The sequence below is a fragment of the Fringilla coelebs genome (assembly GCF_963513975.1).
Source record: "Fringilla coelebs genome assembly, chromosome: 2".
Lineage (NCBI taxonomy): Eukaryota > Metazoa > Chordata > Aves > Passeriformes > Fringillidae > Fringilla > Fringilla coelebs.
Window position 1 is genome coordinate 113,077,328 of NC_140029.1, and position 20,103 is coordinate 113,097,430.

The window sequence follows — 20,103 nt, forward strand, 5'->3', positions numbered from 1 at the left end:
AGAATCAATTTATTAGTCACTGGGAAAGGATTAGCAGTTTTCATTTAACAACAAATATAGAAGTGTAGGTGCTGGAATTCAGAATAAAGAAAAATGCATTAACTGGGAATAAAAAAAAGTTACTTTTCTCATTATTGGAGTACTATAATCATAGTTGAATTCAGTATGTACAATTGCTCCTTGATGGTTCTTGTTGAGTAATTTTGTTCAATAAGGGTCTGTCAATAAAATTTGCTTTCAAATGTCAGTTTATATAATATCAAGAATAATGGGCTCACTCAGGTGCACTTGGAAATTGCAATAAAATATTAATTTTGGGCAAAAGAAAACTGTTAATCATCTAGTTTAGTACTCTACAATTATGCATGAATTTTTTGAGGAGCTCTGTGGAATAAATGTGAACATTGTAATGTGTGTTAGACAAAGAGCCATAAATAATGAGGCAGTAAAACACTGAAGAGGGGATATCCTCTGGAAAATGTGAAGAGGAGTCCAGGACAGCAGTGAGCAAACCATCCTATATCACTTCCAGTTTCTGGAAAGTAAGTGCATTCTCAAATACTTGCATGCCATATATTTTTTGAGGTTCACAAAGGTCGGTTGTTTCACCAAGACAAATTTCTTTACTTCTATTTTTCCTACAATGTCAAGGAGATGGATAGTTAACACTCACAAATTAAATAACTGATGGTCACACTTCATTAAAAAAGTCACATCAGGATATTTCCACAGAAGCTCCAGAAAGGGGTTCTGTGAGGGGAACAGGGGGAAACGATCCAGCTGCTGACCACAGCATGATGGGGAGATGATATTCACAGAGAGGAGTTTATGTCAAGAATAATTTTGATGGTTCTCTCCTGCTAATGCAGTTTGAATGCTGAACAGTCTGAAGGAGAGGTCTGGCTAACAGAACCTTTCCATGGTAGCTCATAGCCTGGCACCCATCTCTAGCTCTTGTTGACAGAAAAACTCAGTGAAGGACTTCAACTTAAAAGGAACAGTAGGAGAAGTATTTGCTTTCCCTTTTTTCCTTCCCAGCTCAGCAAGCTGAGCAATCTCTGGCTCTTCAAAGACAGCAGAACACCGTGGAGCTTCCTGCCTGTAACTTCTGTGGGCATTTACACAACAAACCCTTCACACAACAAGAGCTTCCCCAAAGTGGAGCAAAGAACAGGGCATGTCGCTTGGAAGAGAATGTGAAGAGAGAGAGGCAGCTCTGGCAGTTTACAATTTGGGTTTTCACAAGGTGTGTGTGTGATGAAGGAAGCTTCCACAGCTTGTGCCAGCATTAGTGTGATGAGGAGTGTAAATGCTAAGTGGTTTAAGAGTTTTATTTAATATATGCAAGGCTATCACTTGAGAAAAGGTACTTATTGCTCATGTGAATCCATCTGTCATTGCAGACCTCCATCAGCTAAGTCATGTCAATTTGTACTGCTAACAGGTGGAATAACAAGGGATGAAGTAATTTGTGACATAAATGATAGCTAAATAAAAAGGAAGCTGTTCTCTGCAAATGGTCTTGTTTTTGCAAGTATCTAAGGCAAGTTTTTTAGGCCTGCTTTAAGTTTTGCTTCTGGTGAAACTGCTGTACAGCAGTGACAGACTTTTGATGTAACTATCACATATAAGCACTATTGCATTAGAAATTATGTCTAGGCTTGAAAACCACCAACATTTGAGACAATCTATTTATGCAGAAAGACATAATGCCTTGTCCCAGCAGTATAAATTAATCTTTAAATTGGCTAAATGAGGATAGCTTTTGCATAAGAGAATCTCTGCACAGTGTAAAAGCTGAATTACACAAAACTGAACATCAGCTGTCAGTGCAATTGTAAAAGAAATACACTCCTCTCAACTACTAAGATTGAAGTAGAAAGGGAAAAAAGGAAACCAACAGCTGCATGGCCCTGCCAAGCTGCTTTCCAGACACTTATTTATAGCAGCTTTTCTAGTTTAGTTCTGTGTTTCATTAAAACATCTGTGGTGAATTTTGTAGAAAAAAGAGCTAAAAGCATGTTGTCTTTTGTTAGAAATAAATTTTCGGAGTATTTGGAAGGGAATCTGCCACTTAGCTTGAGTTAAAGGTTTTGGTAAATAAAGCATCTCATTATCTTTGCTTCCAATGACCCTATAGCAGAATAATGCTAGCATTTAAAGTCCTTAATGTAGTTAAATGAACTGAAATCTTACTCATAACCAATATGTGAAACAATTAGGTTATAATTCTGCAGTTATTAAATGTTAAGTACCTCTGTTAGGCTTATGAGAGCTACTGTCCAGGACAAGCCCAAACATCTCCACTGAATCATACACAGCAAGAGACTCAGCTCTCCTACATCCCACATCAGCACTACCTTGTTAAGATTTCTTTTCATGGTTTTTTTTTGGTTTTTGGTTTTTTTCCTTTTCCCCAAAATGTTTGGGATTTTTTTTTTCTCACATGTAAAGCAAAGCTACTTTTAGCAATTTAGAAATGGAAAGGGCACCCCCTGGTCATCTCTGATGAAAAAAGAGGCAATTCAGAATTCATGCCATGATTAATATAAATGTAAATATGATGAAGTAAAAAAGGAAGCGTTAAATAGCACTACAGATAAGGTTGTTGAGGTGTAACTGTTAGCAGAAGTTCCTGGCCTGCACTGCAGGGCTTCATCCCCCCTGACCCCCAACATGCATTCTTTCTCAAAGGTATACATCTCACCCATTGGATTTATCACAGTTCTTCATTGCCTCTCAACTACCTGAAAATCTTCCCTTTCTTTGGGGTTGCTGCTTTGCTCATTTTTTTATTTTTTTGTTGCTTTTGACATGATCAAACAACAACATTTATCTCCATTAACTTGAGAGGGTATCTGTTACACATCATGCAGCTGCAGTTCCATCTTTTCCCATTTTCAATGTTTCATCAGATTGAATCACAATTCTTAGTAAAAGACATTAAATAGCAAGGACTTATGGATGATCTTCATTAAACAAAACACATTTAAGAGTTTTAAGTCCATAAGACGAAAAGCTTTACAAGTACTCTGAAAAACAACATTCCTGAGGATCTTACAAAATCAACTTATAGGTAGGGAGGTAGTTGAGAAGCCAGTTCAGGAATTTGAGGCCATTTGTAATTTAACAGAATCAGTGGGATGCTCTACATAACACTGCGTTCAAAACAGAGAATTTTATGGGGCCTGCAATATTTCCTGCTCAATAGTTGTTTAGTTACAGGTACCACCTCATTGTGATGCTGACTGCCACAATTCCTAAGGGCTATTAAACACTCTGAGATATCCCATGGAGAAAAAAATATGGAAAATATTTCACAAACTGTCGACAAAAGAAACTCAAACAGTCATAAGAAAAGACATCAAAGCTGCTGAGATGCTTCTATTCAAAGAAAGCAAAAAAAGAAATAATAGCACTTGAAATAAAAAGAAAACTAGGAATAATCTTGTAATTAGAATTACTGCAGTAGATAAAATGGGGCACAGAGAATTACAATAGTTTCTTTTGTATAGCAAGTCAATAACATTACGTAATTTTCCAATTTTATCTCTTTTTTTACCAGAAGAGATTTTTTTTTTCTTTCAAGAAAAACTTTTAAGTAACACTACAGATAAGACAGGATGTCCAGAAAAGATACCAGTCTGACATTTGCCCATTCACAGGTCCATTTTTACACAGAAATACGTAGTTTGGAAAGGAACTTTGATTCAGCTTTAACTATAGTTGTATGTTATTTACTCTTCATTTACTACTTTTGATGGAAGATGGTGTTTAATGGCTCCAGAAGAGAATGGATAACACAAGTACCTGTCTTGGAAAGGATGCTAACCTGTCCTCACTCATTTAAAGAGAATTACAGGAGTTCAAATCACGGTAGAAGTTATTTAAAAAAACAAAAGGTGGTTTTCATGAGATACAACTTGCAGCTACCAAAGCACACAAAGGTTTCACACACCACATTAGTACATAATTAAGTTTTCCCTTTCCAAATTTGTGTTGCTTCCATATTTTAGCAAGGGAATATAAATTTTTAGGTAAGAGTCACAGAGTCACACAAATTCCAAGATTTTACAGCGGCATGTTTAAAGTTCTCCTTCTTTGGTGCACATGGACATGCTTCATGAAATGGATGACGAGAGGATACCAGGCCTTCTCTTCCAATATTTAGGTTGGCCACTTAACTGCAGCACAGCTTCCCTCACAATTTCTCCTGTGTATTAATTCAGTAAAATGGCTTGTTCCCAAGAAGCTACTGTCTTTTCCATTTCCTTTTGGTTTGGCTTTTTATTGGAAAAGACATCTGATCTCCCTGTCTGACAAATACCAAATTTGACTTCCCTGAGATGTGTGGAGAGATGGGGAAGAGAGTGAAGGAAAAAAAAAACAATCTGATGTGTGGGAACAGGCTGGAATACCTACCAGAGGAAATGCTGGGGGGTAAAGATCCACCACCTGCCACTGGATGTGAGGCCAGGATGCTATTTAAAAATCCCGCCCTCAGGAATCTCGAAAGAGACTTCACCCCAATGGTCGGAAAGGATCCTTTCAAAGAAATAGAAATGATCATTAATCAAATGGCTTGTTCTCTGGCTGACAAAAGAAGTTTACTGTTTAAAAAAAGAACAACCAAATCTCTGCAGAGTTAACAGTGGTTTCATGGGAACAGATCTCATGAAAAGCAGTTAAAAGCTTTTGTTTGCTTTTTAACCAGGTCATACAAAACACAGCTTTAACCAGAAAAAGGTTTTCTGCATAGTTTGCAAATGGAGAATTCCAGCACTTCTAGGAGAAATAGAAAAGTTTGTGTTTCAACAGCAAATTGCACCTGTGGGATACTCATAATGCATTCCAAACGACTCCACCATAGAGGCACATTACAATTTTGTGTTCAAATCAAAGACAGACCAGTAGAGGTGATGCTATAACAGCAAAGCTGTTTTACACCAGTATTTTAAAGCCACCTGACAAAAGTCCCATAAGGGAAGGGGCAAAGAGGAACCAGAATTTGCAGCTAAAATATTGAATTCTGAGTCAAGGCAGCTCCAGCAGTCAGAGCTTCTGTCACACCTCCCAACACCTGTCAATGTATTGATACAGGCAAAATCAGGAGTATGGATAATGCCTAGAGATTTTTAGCTTTTTTATATATTTTTCATATAATTGTAACTTTTTGATTTTAGGCAATGTGGACATGGCCCCTTTCTGCTTTGCTATCACCAGAAGCTCAACACATTTTATGCTTTCACTATAATAAACTGTATATTCTTCTTATTGCCTACATGTATGGTTTTAATCCTGGAAACAATGATTATCTCATCCACCTCTTCTAAAACAAATATTTGTGACATATCTAGTACAGTGGTGAGAAATGAAGATGCCTTAGCATTTGATCCACTGTTTCAGCTTTCAGCATTTGTACAGAGATCTGCAGACATCATTTCAACTTCCTCATGTTAGTGCTCAGCGAGTGCCAGCATCAAAGACGGATCTGAAATGACAGCTCTGCACATCTCACTTAAAAGCACAGAGTCAAGGTTCTCCCACCTGGCAATAAATCTAAACTGACAATCAGAATAATCTGGGTATTTTTGGAAGTGCATCAAGTAAGCATCCATCCAAAAAGTCAGGTAATGGCAAGTTGGTTTTCCTCACCTTGCAGGTACTTCATATTTGTTCTTTTGAGAGACAGAAAGCATCTTGATTTTATAGACAATGAGAAAAAGAAATAGCCTTCAACAGTTGAGATTTTTTTTTCCACTATTAAAAATGCATTAAGGAAAATTTACCCTCAAAACACATGTGCACTTGATGAATTTAAAGTAGCCTAGGAGAGCTTTAGGTTTCTTAGTTTTGTTTTCAAGCAAAAATTCTAATGTTTCCCCTCAATCCATCTGTCCTTTAAATTTTTTAGTTAGCCATGCTGCAGTCTGTGGAAAAAGAATTAATTTAATTGGTGGTCTAGATGCAGTACTTTTATACCTGATGGCTAAAGGTAAGTTTTCCCTCTGGACACTCAAGAAAAGTCTTTGGCATTCCTATAAAAGTGTTTCCATATTCCATGGCTTTCACTTAAAAATACTTGCAGAAGTGATCCAGGACAGACATTACAGAATGCAATACACAGAAATTTAATTTTAAAATGGAAATTGTTCCATTAACTTCAAGATGTTTGGTACTAAAGAGCATCTTAAAACATAAAGGCTAAATAATGAACATATGAAGACTTCCCAAATAGAAAATTGCTCCTGTTTCAAAATTTGAGTTATACCAACCATAAGGTATAGCCACTGAGTCACACACCATATGTACAAACCTTCAGAAAAGCCAATCAACTTCAGCTTCACCATTGACATTTTCCTCTGTTTAAATGCTGTTAAATGGCAAATAGCTCCAGTTTCCTAACAGTCTTACAATGAGTTACTTTGTTATAGAAAGTAATGAAGACAACCCCAAATTAATTTCAATTACTGTACATATTCAGAAATTAAAAAAACCAAGGAGTAGTGAATTTTAGGGCAAGTGAATCTATGAATACTAAGAAGAGAACTAGAGGGCTGAAATTATTGAGGTTTTATAATCAGCAAATAACTAAAAGAACACATATAAATAACACTTTTCTCTCACACTCAAAAGTCAGGGTTCAGTTGCTTAACTGTAAATGGTTTTTGTCATTTGAGATGCTCTAAAAAATCTGAGACATTCCCAGCTGAGTGGCAGACATGACATGATCAGCAGGAGTTTTCCACTCTGAAAGTGGCTGTAGGAGGCAAAGCAGCAGTTGGCTATTTAAGAGGAGGCACTGACTGTCATTTTAGGCAGCTGAATCCCATCCAGTCTCCTGTCACCTCAGACATGTCTCTGACTAAGCAGAACTCAGAGTTAGTAGAACAAGACCTCATTTAGTTTCTTTCAGAAGTCCACAAACACCTCCTGAAAAGGACAAGGTTGGTGACATTCATCCCTGACCAGTATCCATCAACAAAAATTCCAGACAAATGAGAGATTAAAAGTTCATTCATCTTGAAACATGCACAGCTCTAAATTTAAATATAGCCCCAGGATGAACTTTTTTTCAGCCCCAGGTGTGCTTTTTTCATCATGTGCACAATGTGAAAAGGATTTGAGACTTGATTCTGTGATTTTATGTTGGAAAGGTGATAATCACTGCAGATAAAGCAAATTAATTCTTGTTAAGCCACATCAATCACCACCAGATGGACAGAGCTTCGATAAGAGCTTTGGGCATTTACAGTAGTTTAGAAGTTACTCAAACATTTACTTGTTTGCCTAAACATTCATGAAATATTTGAATGAATGACACAGAATCACAGAATGTTTAAGGTTGGAAGGGACCCCTGGAGTCAGCTAGTTAACCAGATTTCTTGAAAAATTACACCATTCTGTCAGTCCACCTCACACAGACTCGTGTTTCCCACCACTTCTGTTGTTTCCTGCAAAAACTAACACTCATTTTGCAGCGGGTGCCTCATACTGATGGAAAGATCTTTCAGTACAAGATTCTAAACTGGGAAAAGGAGACAAGAATATTAAGCCATGATTCCTCAGTGCCCCCTAATGCTGTTGTTATTTAGCAGTTTACACTCATGGATTCATTGAGGAGAAAACCCCAACCTCTCCCTGCTCCACAGTAACACACTATGAACATTGTATCACCTTAACATGGGAAACCATATAAGTTACAATATTCGTTGGAAAAGTATGTTGAACTGTAGAAATACATGGAATAGCTGATAGTTCATGAAGTATCCACCACTTTCTGAGCCTTGTGATACCACTGTAGAACTCAGTGTAATTCTTCTGTTTCACGATAATTACAGCTAAGTGCCTGAGCTCAGAAACAGTGGGGGAGTGCTGAATCAATTAGCCTGCCTTCCACCTTCAGCTGTTGTTCCTGGGGGAATATCATCCCACAAATTGTGGAATTTGATAGGGAAGTCACTGGGACGGCATCCTAAAGTGGCATGGGTTTAAGTAGGATATTATCCCCCTGAGCAGAAGGGCAGGAGAGGGTGGCTGGGCAAAGGAAATCCATATGCTTAGCTCAGCTCCAGAGCACAGACCTTAATTCACACTCATTTATTGATACAGTGCGGTCACAGCATGGCCAGCCAAGGGGGACAGCCACTGCTCCCAGCCCACATCCCATGGCCTTGCACCAGTGAAAAAACTGTGCCCTGTTCTTTGTCACTGCTGGTTTTCCTTATTTATTGCTATTATTTATTATTATTAAGTATCTATTCAATACTTTCTGCAGGTGGAATTGACTATTTCATGTGTTGTGTACTTCTGAGCATCTAATTCAAAAGCAGCTCTTTGGCTGCCTAATTGAACAAACTGGATTGAGAAGTTCTAGACTAGTCACAATTGCCTTCTTCTATTTGTTTTTACAAGTACCATCTCTTTACTGGCTCCAGCAAAAGAAGACTTTAGTCTGTTGTTCCTTTCCCACAGATTTGGTTTGGAAAGAAAAGAAAAAATGCATGGGTGGTATATTTAATGTAAAAAATTCCATTGCTATTTATTTCTATGTAGTCAGTTCTCTTGATGCTTTCCATGCAGGGATTGTAAAAACCCAGCTAAGAGAAAATTCTCAGGAACTCTGCACATGAAGGCTTTGGGGAAGGGAGGGCTGTAAGGAGCTTTTGCATTCAGTTTGGCCAGAAGCAACTGGCTGTTTTCACTCCAAACTGCATTTTCGGGCAGGGTGGGCTGACCATTTAGTAACAGAATACTGGAGGACAGGGTCCAGAAAGTTTTCCTGCTTCTGCACAGGGGAATTATTCAATTTTATCACTTAATGTCTGAGAGAAGACTGGCTTCTGTTAGGAGCACTTCCCATTCTAAAATAAAACCTCGTTTTTATTGTTACTAGTGTTTCCTTGAGGAAGTCAGAAGCAGGGTTAGAGCATTTTTTTTCCAAAATCATTTGAAATATATCCATTATGGAAACTACTGAAAACCAGTTGACTTTTCTCTCACATGATTTTATTGATTTATCCTTGCTAGACCACCAGGAATAGCACATTACTTCATAATCTTTTATGAGGGAACATACGGAAGGTTTTTATAAGGAATGGCTTTATAAAACTTTGAAATTATGATGTCAGATTACAATTTTTAAAGCACTCAAAAGGCTTGACTAGCAATGGAAAAAAAATCAGAAGCAGGGAAAAAATGTATCCCTGATGAATTTCTTGGATCATGTTTTCAGTAAATTTAGAAAACATAAACTTTTTTCAATGCAATAATCTGGAGATTTAGAATATTCTCTTAATTTACTTTAGAGCTTTTTTTTCATGAAAGCAAAGGCTGATAGAGTGGTATGCCTAAATGCTTACCCAAATAATTCATATCTCTTAGAAAAATCTAATTTTAAAGATCACTATATAGTATTTTTCAATAGACATCAGAAAATATTAGAGCATAGCAAGAATTGACAAAAATTACTGTGCTTAACCCCTGCTGAAATCACAGAACACAGAAGGGCTGAGGTTGGAAATGAGCTCTGGAGGCCACCAAGTGCACCTTGCAAATAACACAGTGAAACTCCTGAAGGCTGAATTCTGCTCTAGGGTACCTAAACCAGTAAAACCAAACCTACCTTGTGCTGTGCAGAGGGAAATTTATTCTCTCGTGTTCAGCAGCATATTTTCAAAGGGGTGGTCCTCTTTTGGTTCCCCAGATTTCCCCAGAGTAGCGAGATCACACCCACAAATAATTGTGCCATCCCTCACGGAACTTTCAAGAACTCATAGAGTCCTTTGACTGCTTTTTCCTGGTGTCTGGATTATTTATTTTAATGCTTTTTACTCTTCAGTTAGATTTTAACTCTGAATTTCCTTCAGTTTACTGGTTTGGAAATAAAGAAGCATTCCTATGCTTTGGCTTCGTTTCTGAGGAACAGACCCTTCTAGCCCAGCTCTTGGGGAACATATTTTCAAAGTCCTACATTTCCATATCAAGTTTCCCAATTTCTGCTCCAGATTTAAATTGACAGGGTCTGTCTGGAAACATGAAGAAGACAAACACTGGGCAGGGCAAAGCTGCTGTTCACATCTGATCTCCATCCCTGATGAGTTTAACCTTGAAATCCTTGTGGAAGACAATGCTTCCCTACAAACCTGCACTCTCATTTCTTGGCTGGCAGATGGGAATAAATCCAGAGGTAGGAATATTTACACAAAATGAGACTGTTTTAGAAAACCCCAATTATAACAACTTCTGGCTTTACTTATGACTTCTCTGGGACAAAAAGCAAATGTGGAAAGAATCTTTCAGTTCCTAAGGAGGAACTGATGAAAATTAAAGAATATTTGGGAAGAATATTAACATCTATTTTAATTTCCCTTGCTGCTTCTAGACAAACAGGGTATTTGGGGGGGAAAAATGAGGGAATTGCTTGAAAAGAGTTCTACAAACACTATAGGCATTTATTTTGTGATGTGTTAAATGTCAATGCACACTGAAGTTCTGGTTGCTGGGAAGATTGGTGTGACAACATTAATATGATTAAGGCTTTTAACAGCCGTAACAAGTGCTGTGTTGAATCATCTTTGTAGCCTTAATGGAATAGAAATGGAAATACTGAGCTTCTGTGGGATAAAACTGTGTATGCTTAAGCTGTCTACTAAATAAGTGTTTTTCAGACCCTGCTAAACTGAAAATAGCTTTAGCACAATGTACATAAGAACCTGAAATCTTTATGTGTTTATAAGGATGTATGATACCCAGGACACTGCTACAAGTACTGTATGCTGTACATTTGGATCTCATTATCATGCATTCATGTATTATTAGATGAAAACAAAATGCTTTAAAATTAGTTTTCATAATAGAAGAAAACAATGCCTGTAATATCAGCTGAAAACTTTTTGATTCATTTTGTATACATCATTATTTTAAGGAATTATGAAGCCATTAATAATTATCTCAATTATCTTTTCATCACTCACTTTTTGTTATTTTGGAAGGAAAAATCTAAGCATTCCTGTAATTTGGAATTCTTTGTTCTTTTAAAACAGGCTACTCCCATGTGAAATGTTGATGGTGTGAATGGGATGGTTAAGAAATTCCAGTGGCTTTTTAAATTTTCAGTTGCCCATTTTCATGGTATTTCCATAAAAACCAGAGATTTGATTTTAATTTGGTACTTCATGTTTAGAAATTGCAGTAAGTTTAAATTTAATGAGTGAAGAAGCTTTTAATGGGTGACATCTGAAGGCAAATGTGTTCATGAAGCTGCTGTGCACACTGCAGTTCTGCAACTAAGCTCTGATTTTCTCCTCTTTTAGCCTTGTTACCCTTTTACAGTATGAACCAGGGCTAGCAGACAAACACTCCCAACTTTTAGACAATAGTCAGTATCACTGAAAAAGCCTCATTGTGTTCAGTTGAAGAAACCCCCTTGGGGCTGAGTGATTTTCTGCTGAACAAATGTATGGTACAAGTTGAGGATTCCTTTTGCTACTTCACATTCATCCATTCACAATTCACTGTGCAGTAATATCAATGAAATTAAGCCCATGGGTTTGAATTCCTTCCTTGTAACAAACAGCAAGTGACTTCCTCATATAAAAGATGCCAGGGTTAGAAGGGGAAAATCGCTGTCATTACCAGAATTATGACTTGGAATGAACTCTTTGATTAGAAGTGGATTAAATGCTGGTTTAGATTCACAAATGTGTAAGTTAGACAGAAAATCCTCTTTGCCTCTGCTCAGGGAAGGTGTCCCAGCCCACCCCTGGTAAACCAACACAGGTTGTGTTTGCTCTCTGACAACCTGAGGCACATGGACAGGAATTCTGCTTTCCTTTTTGAAAAATGCTGCTGACCAAAGAGAATTAGCTGTGCTTGTTAATTATCTCCTTGTTGATACCAGTGGACTCAGAGGATTTTCTCTGCAGCTCAAAGACCCCTTGGTGTTCAGTGAATGCCATGTGGTAAAACCTCTCTCATTTCACCTTCCTTGTGCTGGTTTTGGCAACAGTGACTCTGTCAGGATGGATGTTGGGCAGCATTTGTTTACTTAGGCCACAAAGTCACATTTTTCAATGCTTATAAAGACATTCATTGAAAACTGGAAGTAAATTTCCAGGTCTACCTGAAACACTTGTGTGCTGAAGAATGTGCTCAACTACAGGGTAGAAGAAAAAAACAGAGAAAGGAAAGAGGGGAGACTCTTTTCCAAAGTGGCTAAATTAATTATTGTCAGTCTAGGGAGATATTAACAAGTTTCTGTTGTTTCAGGAAGAACGGTAATTGATTATGTGAATTCTAGCAACAGTACAGTGGTTTGTTTCAGGTTTTTACTATTATAAAAATTCTGTACTATGCTCCTCTAGATAAAATATTGAAATGAAGTCATTATCAGCTAAACTTGATTGCTTTCAAATTTTATTCAGCAGAAATTACCTTGTTAAAGTTTAGTTGAAAAATGACAATATTTACAGATGGATGTTGTTATGAATCTATTCGAGAATGTCTGACAGAATACATTTGCTTCTGAAAATGTGTTTACAGGATTGTCATTAAAGTTTTGTGCTTATATTTAGAACATACTTAAACTGAATACTCTGTAACTTCACACCATCTATAATGATGTTTTAAAATCATATTCTTTTCTTTCCCACGCTGCTTCTCTCTTTCAATTGTGTCTCCCTTAACAGCTTTATCACCCTCTCCTGATTTACAAGCACTATGTTTATCTCTGAAGAAATGCACCATTTATGAAGGATTATTTTGTGCAAACTGAATTTCCAGCCGGGAGTTTGGAAAGGATCCCAAAAAGTTTGCATCTAAGTTATTTATTCTTCTGGAACCTGAACTATGTATGTATTAAAATCAGAAAGATAATTATAGTCAGTGAAATAGTTTCTTTTCCTCACATCTAACTCTCACATTTATATAAAATATCAGATATTTATATGAGAAAATTACCAGTCCATTTCTCAATTCTTCTCCTTGATATGAAGGAGAAGATATCTGCTGTTAAAGACTTCTTAAGCTTGTTGCTTTGCATTAGAAATTTGGGTATGAGCTTTAAAGCTGTAGGAAATATCATAATGCAAACTTTTGCAGCAGAAGTTTGAATGGAGAGACTAGACCTGGAGGGTCCATGGGTAATAATAAACAAAAATATTAATAAATAATACTAAAAGCCAATAATGGTTGCTAGTGAAAAACCACACATATTTGAAGATGAGTAACACAGGTCAAATTTAAAATTATTATTTCCTCCTTGTTACATCCTGCTTTCACCAGTAGAAGGTGTAGCAGGATGCTCTGCCTGGAATGGGGTGAAACAACTTGAACTTTGCCCTGTGTATGCAGAGTTATCCCCAGCCTTTTCCAATGCTCAATCACATGTACATTTACTAGTGTGTTTTTGCCTCTATACAGAAGAACAAATGAATGTACACTTATCAAAATAAATGAACCAAATAGAACTTGTGAATTGGGATTATTGATTGCTTCTATACACTCTTTAACCCCCTCACCCCTTTGGCTGTAAGCTGCAGTTGCCATTGTCATTTATTATTGTTCTCATCGTTGCTTTTATGGTTTTCCTGCACAGGCAACAGATCAGCCATGTTGTGCAGCAAATCTGTCAGAACCGGGCAATCTTGTCTCCCCCTGATATTCATTGATCTTCTAGTTGCTGTTGTTAAAAAAGTCCCAACCCTTCATATGTCTCCTGCACACTCTAAATATCTGGCCCTTTAACTTATTGTACCCTATTCTTCTTTATTTTCATGGTGGAGGAAGAAATTGCATATCGTATTCAGATATCTCAGATGGAAAAGCAATCATTTATGGTTAATAATGATGTTAATTATGAAAAATTATGACCATGCATTCCCTTCAAAAGAAAATGAAAATGAAATAGTCTGGCTATATTTTATCTACAGGACTTTATCTTTCTACAGTAGTTAGTAGGAGTCATTTCTGTCACCTATTTTTCTACTACAACCACATCTCACGTCAAAGCATGTGAATATCTTTGAAAGTCAGGTCCTGTGTGCCTGAACACAGACATCTGAAGGCAAAAGATCCTGAAGAAACTGAAATCCTGTTTCTCAGCTGTAACCTATGAAAGCAGAATTATGGAATTTAGTTATGTTAGATAGTGTACCCTGGTCAGATTAAGCTGCTGTTAACAGGGTGTTACTGCTTGACTGTTTGACAATGTGCTTTTTCTTCACTGCTTATCGTCCTGTGAAAGATGCAGCAGCAGAATTGACAGTCAAGATGTATGGCTTGCTAACTGGCAAAAAGGGAAAAAAACAGAACACAGAAATGTGCCTGATTTGAACTGAAGGAAACCAAAATGGCCCCTTGATATTTGGAACAAAATTTTCAGAATGAAATGCATGAAAGACAAATGTACATTTTTCCAGAAGGTTAAAACCTCATTTCTTTTAAGTATATGCCATTCAGGAGAACTGAGTATTGTGGATTCTTAACTTTTGCCAGCAACCTTCAACACATGGGTGCATGGTGGTTTGCATGTGTAATTTGAAATGTCCACACGGATGCATGTATGTGTAAAAATAGCTCATTACATTTCTTCCAGTCCCAGTCAGGAAGAGTAACCTATTTTGCAAGAGGGCAACAGATATTTTGTGTTGTCTGTGTTATGTACACAGCTGTAACTTTCAGCTCTGTATTTTGGATGATACTTCAATAAACTCACAAATTTGGCTAACAATGCAGGTGGTTGGTGGCTGTGGGTTTTTGTGTTAATTTGATGGCCACGCCAACCCTGGATTCAGCAATGTGTTGCAATATTTATCTATGAATAAGGATACAAAGGAAATTAAATGGAGTGAGCCAAATTTAAATGAACAGCTCCACTTACTGAACAATTTATAACACAGCTGAGATCCTGCTGTTTTGTCTTTCATTATGTGCACAACTACAATAATATTTTATCAGAAAAATTCAGCTTTATGCTCAATGCTAATATGACACACAGTCACACCACCACAGTGGCTTGTCCATAAGCAATATTTAAACTTTGCAGGATCCTGCTTCCTGGGAGTACAATTTCACCATCCATGACCAAGGAAAGAATATGGTCAATATTTCCACAAAAGTGACTCAATCCTTTTGTGTAGCAACAAAATATACAACATTATGTGTAAAATAAACACATGTACTACAAAATATGTCACCTTCTGAAATGGATTCTGAATGTAATTTAACAGGTGGGAGAAAAGAACAAATTGTAAATTCATTACAATAAAGGCTCAAAGGCTTCACTATGTCCTGTTTTTTTTTCTAAAAAGGGGGGGTGGGGTGGGGAAAGAAAGTCAGATATTAAGAGCTTCATAGGGTAAATTCCAGTGAAAGTGGATCACGTTGCTGCTCTGCTTCCCTCATGGACAAGGTAAGGTGCACTGATGTTAGGGCTTTTGTTGCACTGAATGGGTTATGTACAGTAATTTGAAAATAAAATCAATGATTAAAGCTTTAAACTGCTTTGAAAAGGAGTGCCTGAAGATTTCAGAACTGCAATACTCTTTACAATTTGAGAGCCATGAAATCAAAACAGTGAGGAGACAATAATGGAGTCATAAGTGTCATTCCAAAGCCAGGCTTGATGTCTGAGGATGTGAGTTTACACAGAACCAGAGGTCTAGCTGCTGCCTTCATTTATCCTCCTTTTGTGAAGGGACTATTTTGAAAATCCTTCTGGAGAATACAAATGTACATAGAGAATACATAATTCTGGAGAATACATAATGCTGTCAAAGAAAATGAACGCCTTAAAAAGATTCCTCTTGTACATGTGATGGGTATGAATCCTTCAGCAGTCAAAATCTGGAACAGACGCAATTCCTTAGAACTAATTTTCAAGAATTGGAAGTTATTTAGGGTAGAGTTTGTGGGGGAGCAGAACAAACAGATTATGAATGTAATAAAGCCCTTGCATGTATTGTTATTTTTTATTGAACCAGTATTACATTGTACTGGTTAGGTTTTTCTTTAAACTACTGTGTAAGGCACTGTCAAGCAAAACTAACTAAAGATTCCAGTCTGGATTTCTTCCAGTACAGTTACAATAGTCAGGGACACTTTTTCATGCCTTTTGTACATACAGTTATGCAGCCTGTTTTTTTTCTGTAGGCACAGCTTTAATTTAATTTATAGACTTTCCATGGGAAGTCTTCAACATGATGTAGAAATGAAGACACATCTTACTTCCCTAGAGCCCAGCTTTCAGTGTTGGTCACACGTGTTTGAGCTGGAGAAGGAAATTGTTGCTCTTATACCTGTTCATGAAATAGCAGCAGCTTGGCCACAGACCTAAAACTTACCTGAGCATGCCCTGGCACACCCAAAAGAACTCCCAAAATTATCACTGTGCTAACATGGCTTGAAAGGAAACATGGATGTTTTTATGAAGTGCCCAAGCATCTATGACAAATTTGTGAGGCAATCAAGCAGTCTTTTGTGGCAAACCATGCAAGGAATGGTGTTGCTGTAACAAAACCAAACAAGAATAAAGTTTCCCCTGTGAGTTCTGGTTAGCAATACAAGTGGAACCAGATTCTGTGGCATGGTGCCTTTGCCTTGGCCCAGCAAATTGCCCTTGAAATGAACTCCCTGCTAACAGAAAGCTTGTGCTACAGCAACTGTTCTGCTTACTGCCCTCTGTGATTAGGGATTGCAGCTAGGACAAATGAGAAATGAAGCCAGAAGAAAAGGGAATTAAAACTCTATTTCAGAGCTACTTTTGAGCAGGCTTAGTTTAGCATTTCTTTCCTCCTGTACAGTGCATATTCCACAGCAATTTTGAAAACAGTATAATTTAAAAGTTAACATTTGCTTAGCTGGTAGCACCAGATAAAAGCTCTCATTTGCCGTGAGCAGGCGAATTTGTTATTGCCCCAGTCAATAGCTATTGACCTGGTACACCACTTCTGCTTATTACAACCAAATCCTTTTTCTTTTTTGTTCAATAGTCAATGACACTGTAATGGAAGGCACTGCTTACAAACTGATGCAATATCTATCAGCAAGAGCTAGAAGTTAATGACTAATGGTTACACAGAGGAAAGCATGTGCTAAGAACAGCAGTACACATCTATTAATCAAATATACTGCATCTGATGTGCCTTTATAGCTTAGTGGAACTGCAAAGCACATCAGATAAATAGTTTCTGTTGTTATTAATCTAGGTCTTAGCACAAAACACCTTTTATTCATGCTATCAACACATAAATAATTTGGCTAGAAAAAGTTTTGTCTGACTTTTAGAGCATGCCTTTCAGTAATATGAAATTTGGATTCTGCAATTCTAGACTTAGTACTTTGGCAAGGCAACTGCTTTCCTCCAAGCTAAAATCATGTTATTCTCTAAATACCCCACATGGGGCAGTATAAATGCAAGGCAATACCCTAAAGACGAAATGGGAAGAGCAGAGTGCATTTTTGTCCATGGCTCAGCCTGCTCATGGCTCAGCTCCTTCTCTGTGGCACAGCAGTACTGCACAAGCCTGTCCTTTAGAACTTGTGGAACTTGCACTTTCTGTGCCTGGGGGTGAACTTTGCCCATAATTCATGTAGTCTATTTTAATTCTAAAATTATGTCTGTGTAATTGTTTTATTTTTTTTTAACCCTGCCTGACGCCAAAGTATTTTCTTTCAAAGTTCCACTACTTATACCTGAGAGATGTGTATTTTTAGACAACAGTGTGACTGTAACAGTAACACCTGCTAGTTCTATACTACCTTCAAACACTACAAAGCATTTATGAAGATTGAAGTTGATTCCTTGGTGAAAAGCAGAACTATTAATGATGACCTTTTGGCTTACAGTTCTCTATAATCCTTCCTGTAGGACATGCAATACTCCACTATTGGAGCACTGATTTATCTGTTTCTCTTTCCTGAATGCCACCTTGATTTCTCTCTAGACTGAGATGATGAGGCATTACAGAAAGAAAACTTACAAATATAAAGATTAAACAATCATGCCATTCCAAGGACATCCTTATACTGTACTCCCTATGCACCATTTAATTGGATTTAAACAATGCTCCTAAACCATGACATTTTGCCTTTTTCAGATGAGACACGCCCTACAAGATCCACCATGTGGATCCCAACCAGACCTGTGATACTGATTCATAAACTACCCCTGCTGGTGAAGACTGTTGGAATTTAATTGCTGATATGCTCAGTGTGAAGCAAGAGCTACATTCACTTAAGTTCCTACACATTTACATCTCTTGACAAGATCTCCAGTGCTGCTCAGCCAGCATTAACTTGTGTTCCTGCTTGTTGTGACAGAGCTGTTACTGACAGGAGAGCAGACTAAGTTCTGTCTTTCCTGCAATGCAATGGGCTTTGTTAGCCTACTAACCAAACATACCTAAAAACCAATAAATTTATTCTTCCAATACTGTGTGTGGAAGGAAAAAGATCATCTTAATTTAGAACCACAGAGAGACAGATTTGAACATGGTCAAGTCATTCCACACACCTACTGAAATTCCATTCCCACAACATGAGTTCAGGAGCTCAACTTTCCTCCTTGTCCTTAATTTTCCAAATATACCTTTGCATGTTGTAATTAGCTGAAAACAAGAAATATTCATAACTTATTTGTTGTGTTTACTGTGATGGTAAGAGCACACTGCATTATACACATAACATTTCCCTTTAAATGAAAAATGTAAGTTCTGCAAATTAGCAAACAACATGGCTTGGTTGAGACAATGATTGATTTTGAAAAGAATATACCATGAGCTTTTTAATTCATTACTGAAAAAAGTTGTCATTGAGGAAATTACATGCATGTTAATTAGACTTCTTACTAGTTAAGTGATAACTGGATGTTTCAGCCTTTCAGAAAAGTCCATAACACCACTAAACCTGCTGGATTTCAGAGGCAAGGGATCTCTCTTGGCAGCTGCAACAATTATAAGGAGTAAAACATTTCAAAGATTATTCTGGAATTTTAGTTAATCATTTGCAGTATACAACAAGCTACAAAGAGTTTACTTTTTATTTCTTCAAAATAGGAAATTCATCTCTTCTGGTACCAAAACCAGTAAATCTCAATCAAATAAATAATGAGCACTTCTGCAGAAATAAGATACTTTACAAGATGACTTCATTGTCAGCTCAGTTACATTTGTGGTTTTCTCCACTTGCCCTTAAGCAAACTCTCCATTCTCTTTCGTAAGAACCGGTAGAGACTTCTCTTGAATGAAGGTAATAGTAATTAAAAAATAACAATGAAACATTTCAAATTGCAAACAGACAGGCTATGCATTTCCTATTATGATCCCAAACTTTGCTGCATTGACTGTCAATGATTTGGAAGATTTCTGAGAACTGTAACCTGTACTGAATGAGGAAATAATGTTAATTTCAATACTAAATGAGACAGAATGGGAGAGCCAGCATAAAAGAATTAAGGAAAGGTATTAGTGACTTACTTTTTGTAACAACTCCTTCAAGGCGAATGATATTTGGGTGATCAAACTGCCCCATAATACTCGCCTCCCTCAGGAAATCTCTCCTCTGCCTGTCCATATAGCCACCCTTTAGAGTTTTTATGGCAACAGGGATCTCTCTTTTTCCTGGTGTCTTCAGACGTCCACTGCAAACTTCCCCAAACTCCCCTGAAACAGATCAAATGTCTGTTAGCAATTCACAGTGCCTGTACAGAACATTCAAGGAACTGACACATCCCATAAAAGTGCACAGAGAAATAACTGATTGAATATTCAGATTTAAGAGTGTCATCACATCCCAGAAAATCAAAATATTCAGCAGTATTCATGAGAAATGATCACCTTTCCTCTGTGCCACAGCAGAGACCATGGGACCTTGTACTGCAAAAGGCAAATCTCCAGCCCTCCCCACTGAGACTGAACATTGGTATCAACAGGTTTGGCATACATAACTGAGGAAGGAATGCAAAGACATCTGGATTTTTATTCCACTGATGACAAAATATCTATTGATAGAAATATTTATCTCTAGGGGTGAAATGCACTAAGACCTATATATTAAGAAAAGCCCTGAGAATATCAGAACACTTGACTATCCTTCAGCTACATT

General features: G+C 37.3%; 1 protein-coding gene across 2 annotated transcripts in view; it reads right to left on the bottom strand.

The window, feature by feature from the left end:
• Positions 1-20,103, bottom strand: part of EPHA6 (EPH receptor A6) — a gene marked incomplete at both ends in the record, with an annotated part of 367,314 nt that overhangs the window by 59,650 nt on the left and 287,561 nt on the right. For both annotated transcript variants that reach the window (XM_084201421.1, XM_084201420.1), the window contains 2 exons: positions 4,419-4,545; positions 19,476-19,661. In XM_084201421.1, coding sequence (XP_084057547.1) covers positions 4,419-4,545; positions 19,476-19,661 — 313 coding nt within the window. The remainder of the gene's footprint in view (positions 1-4,418; positions 4,546-19,475; positions 19,662-20,103) is intronic.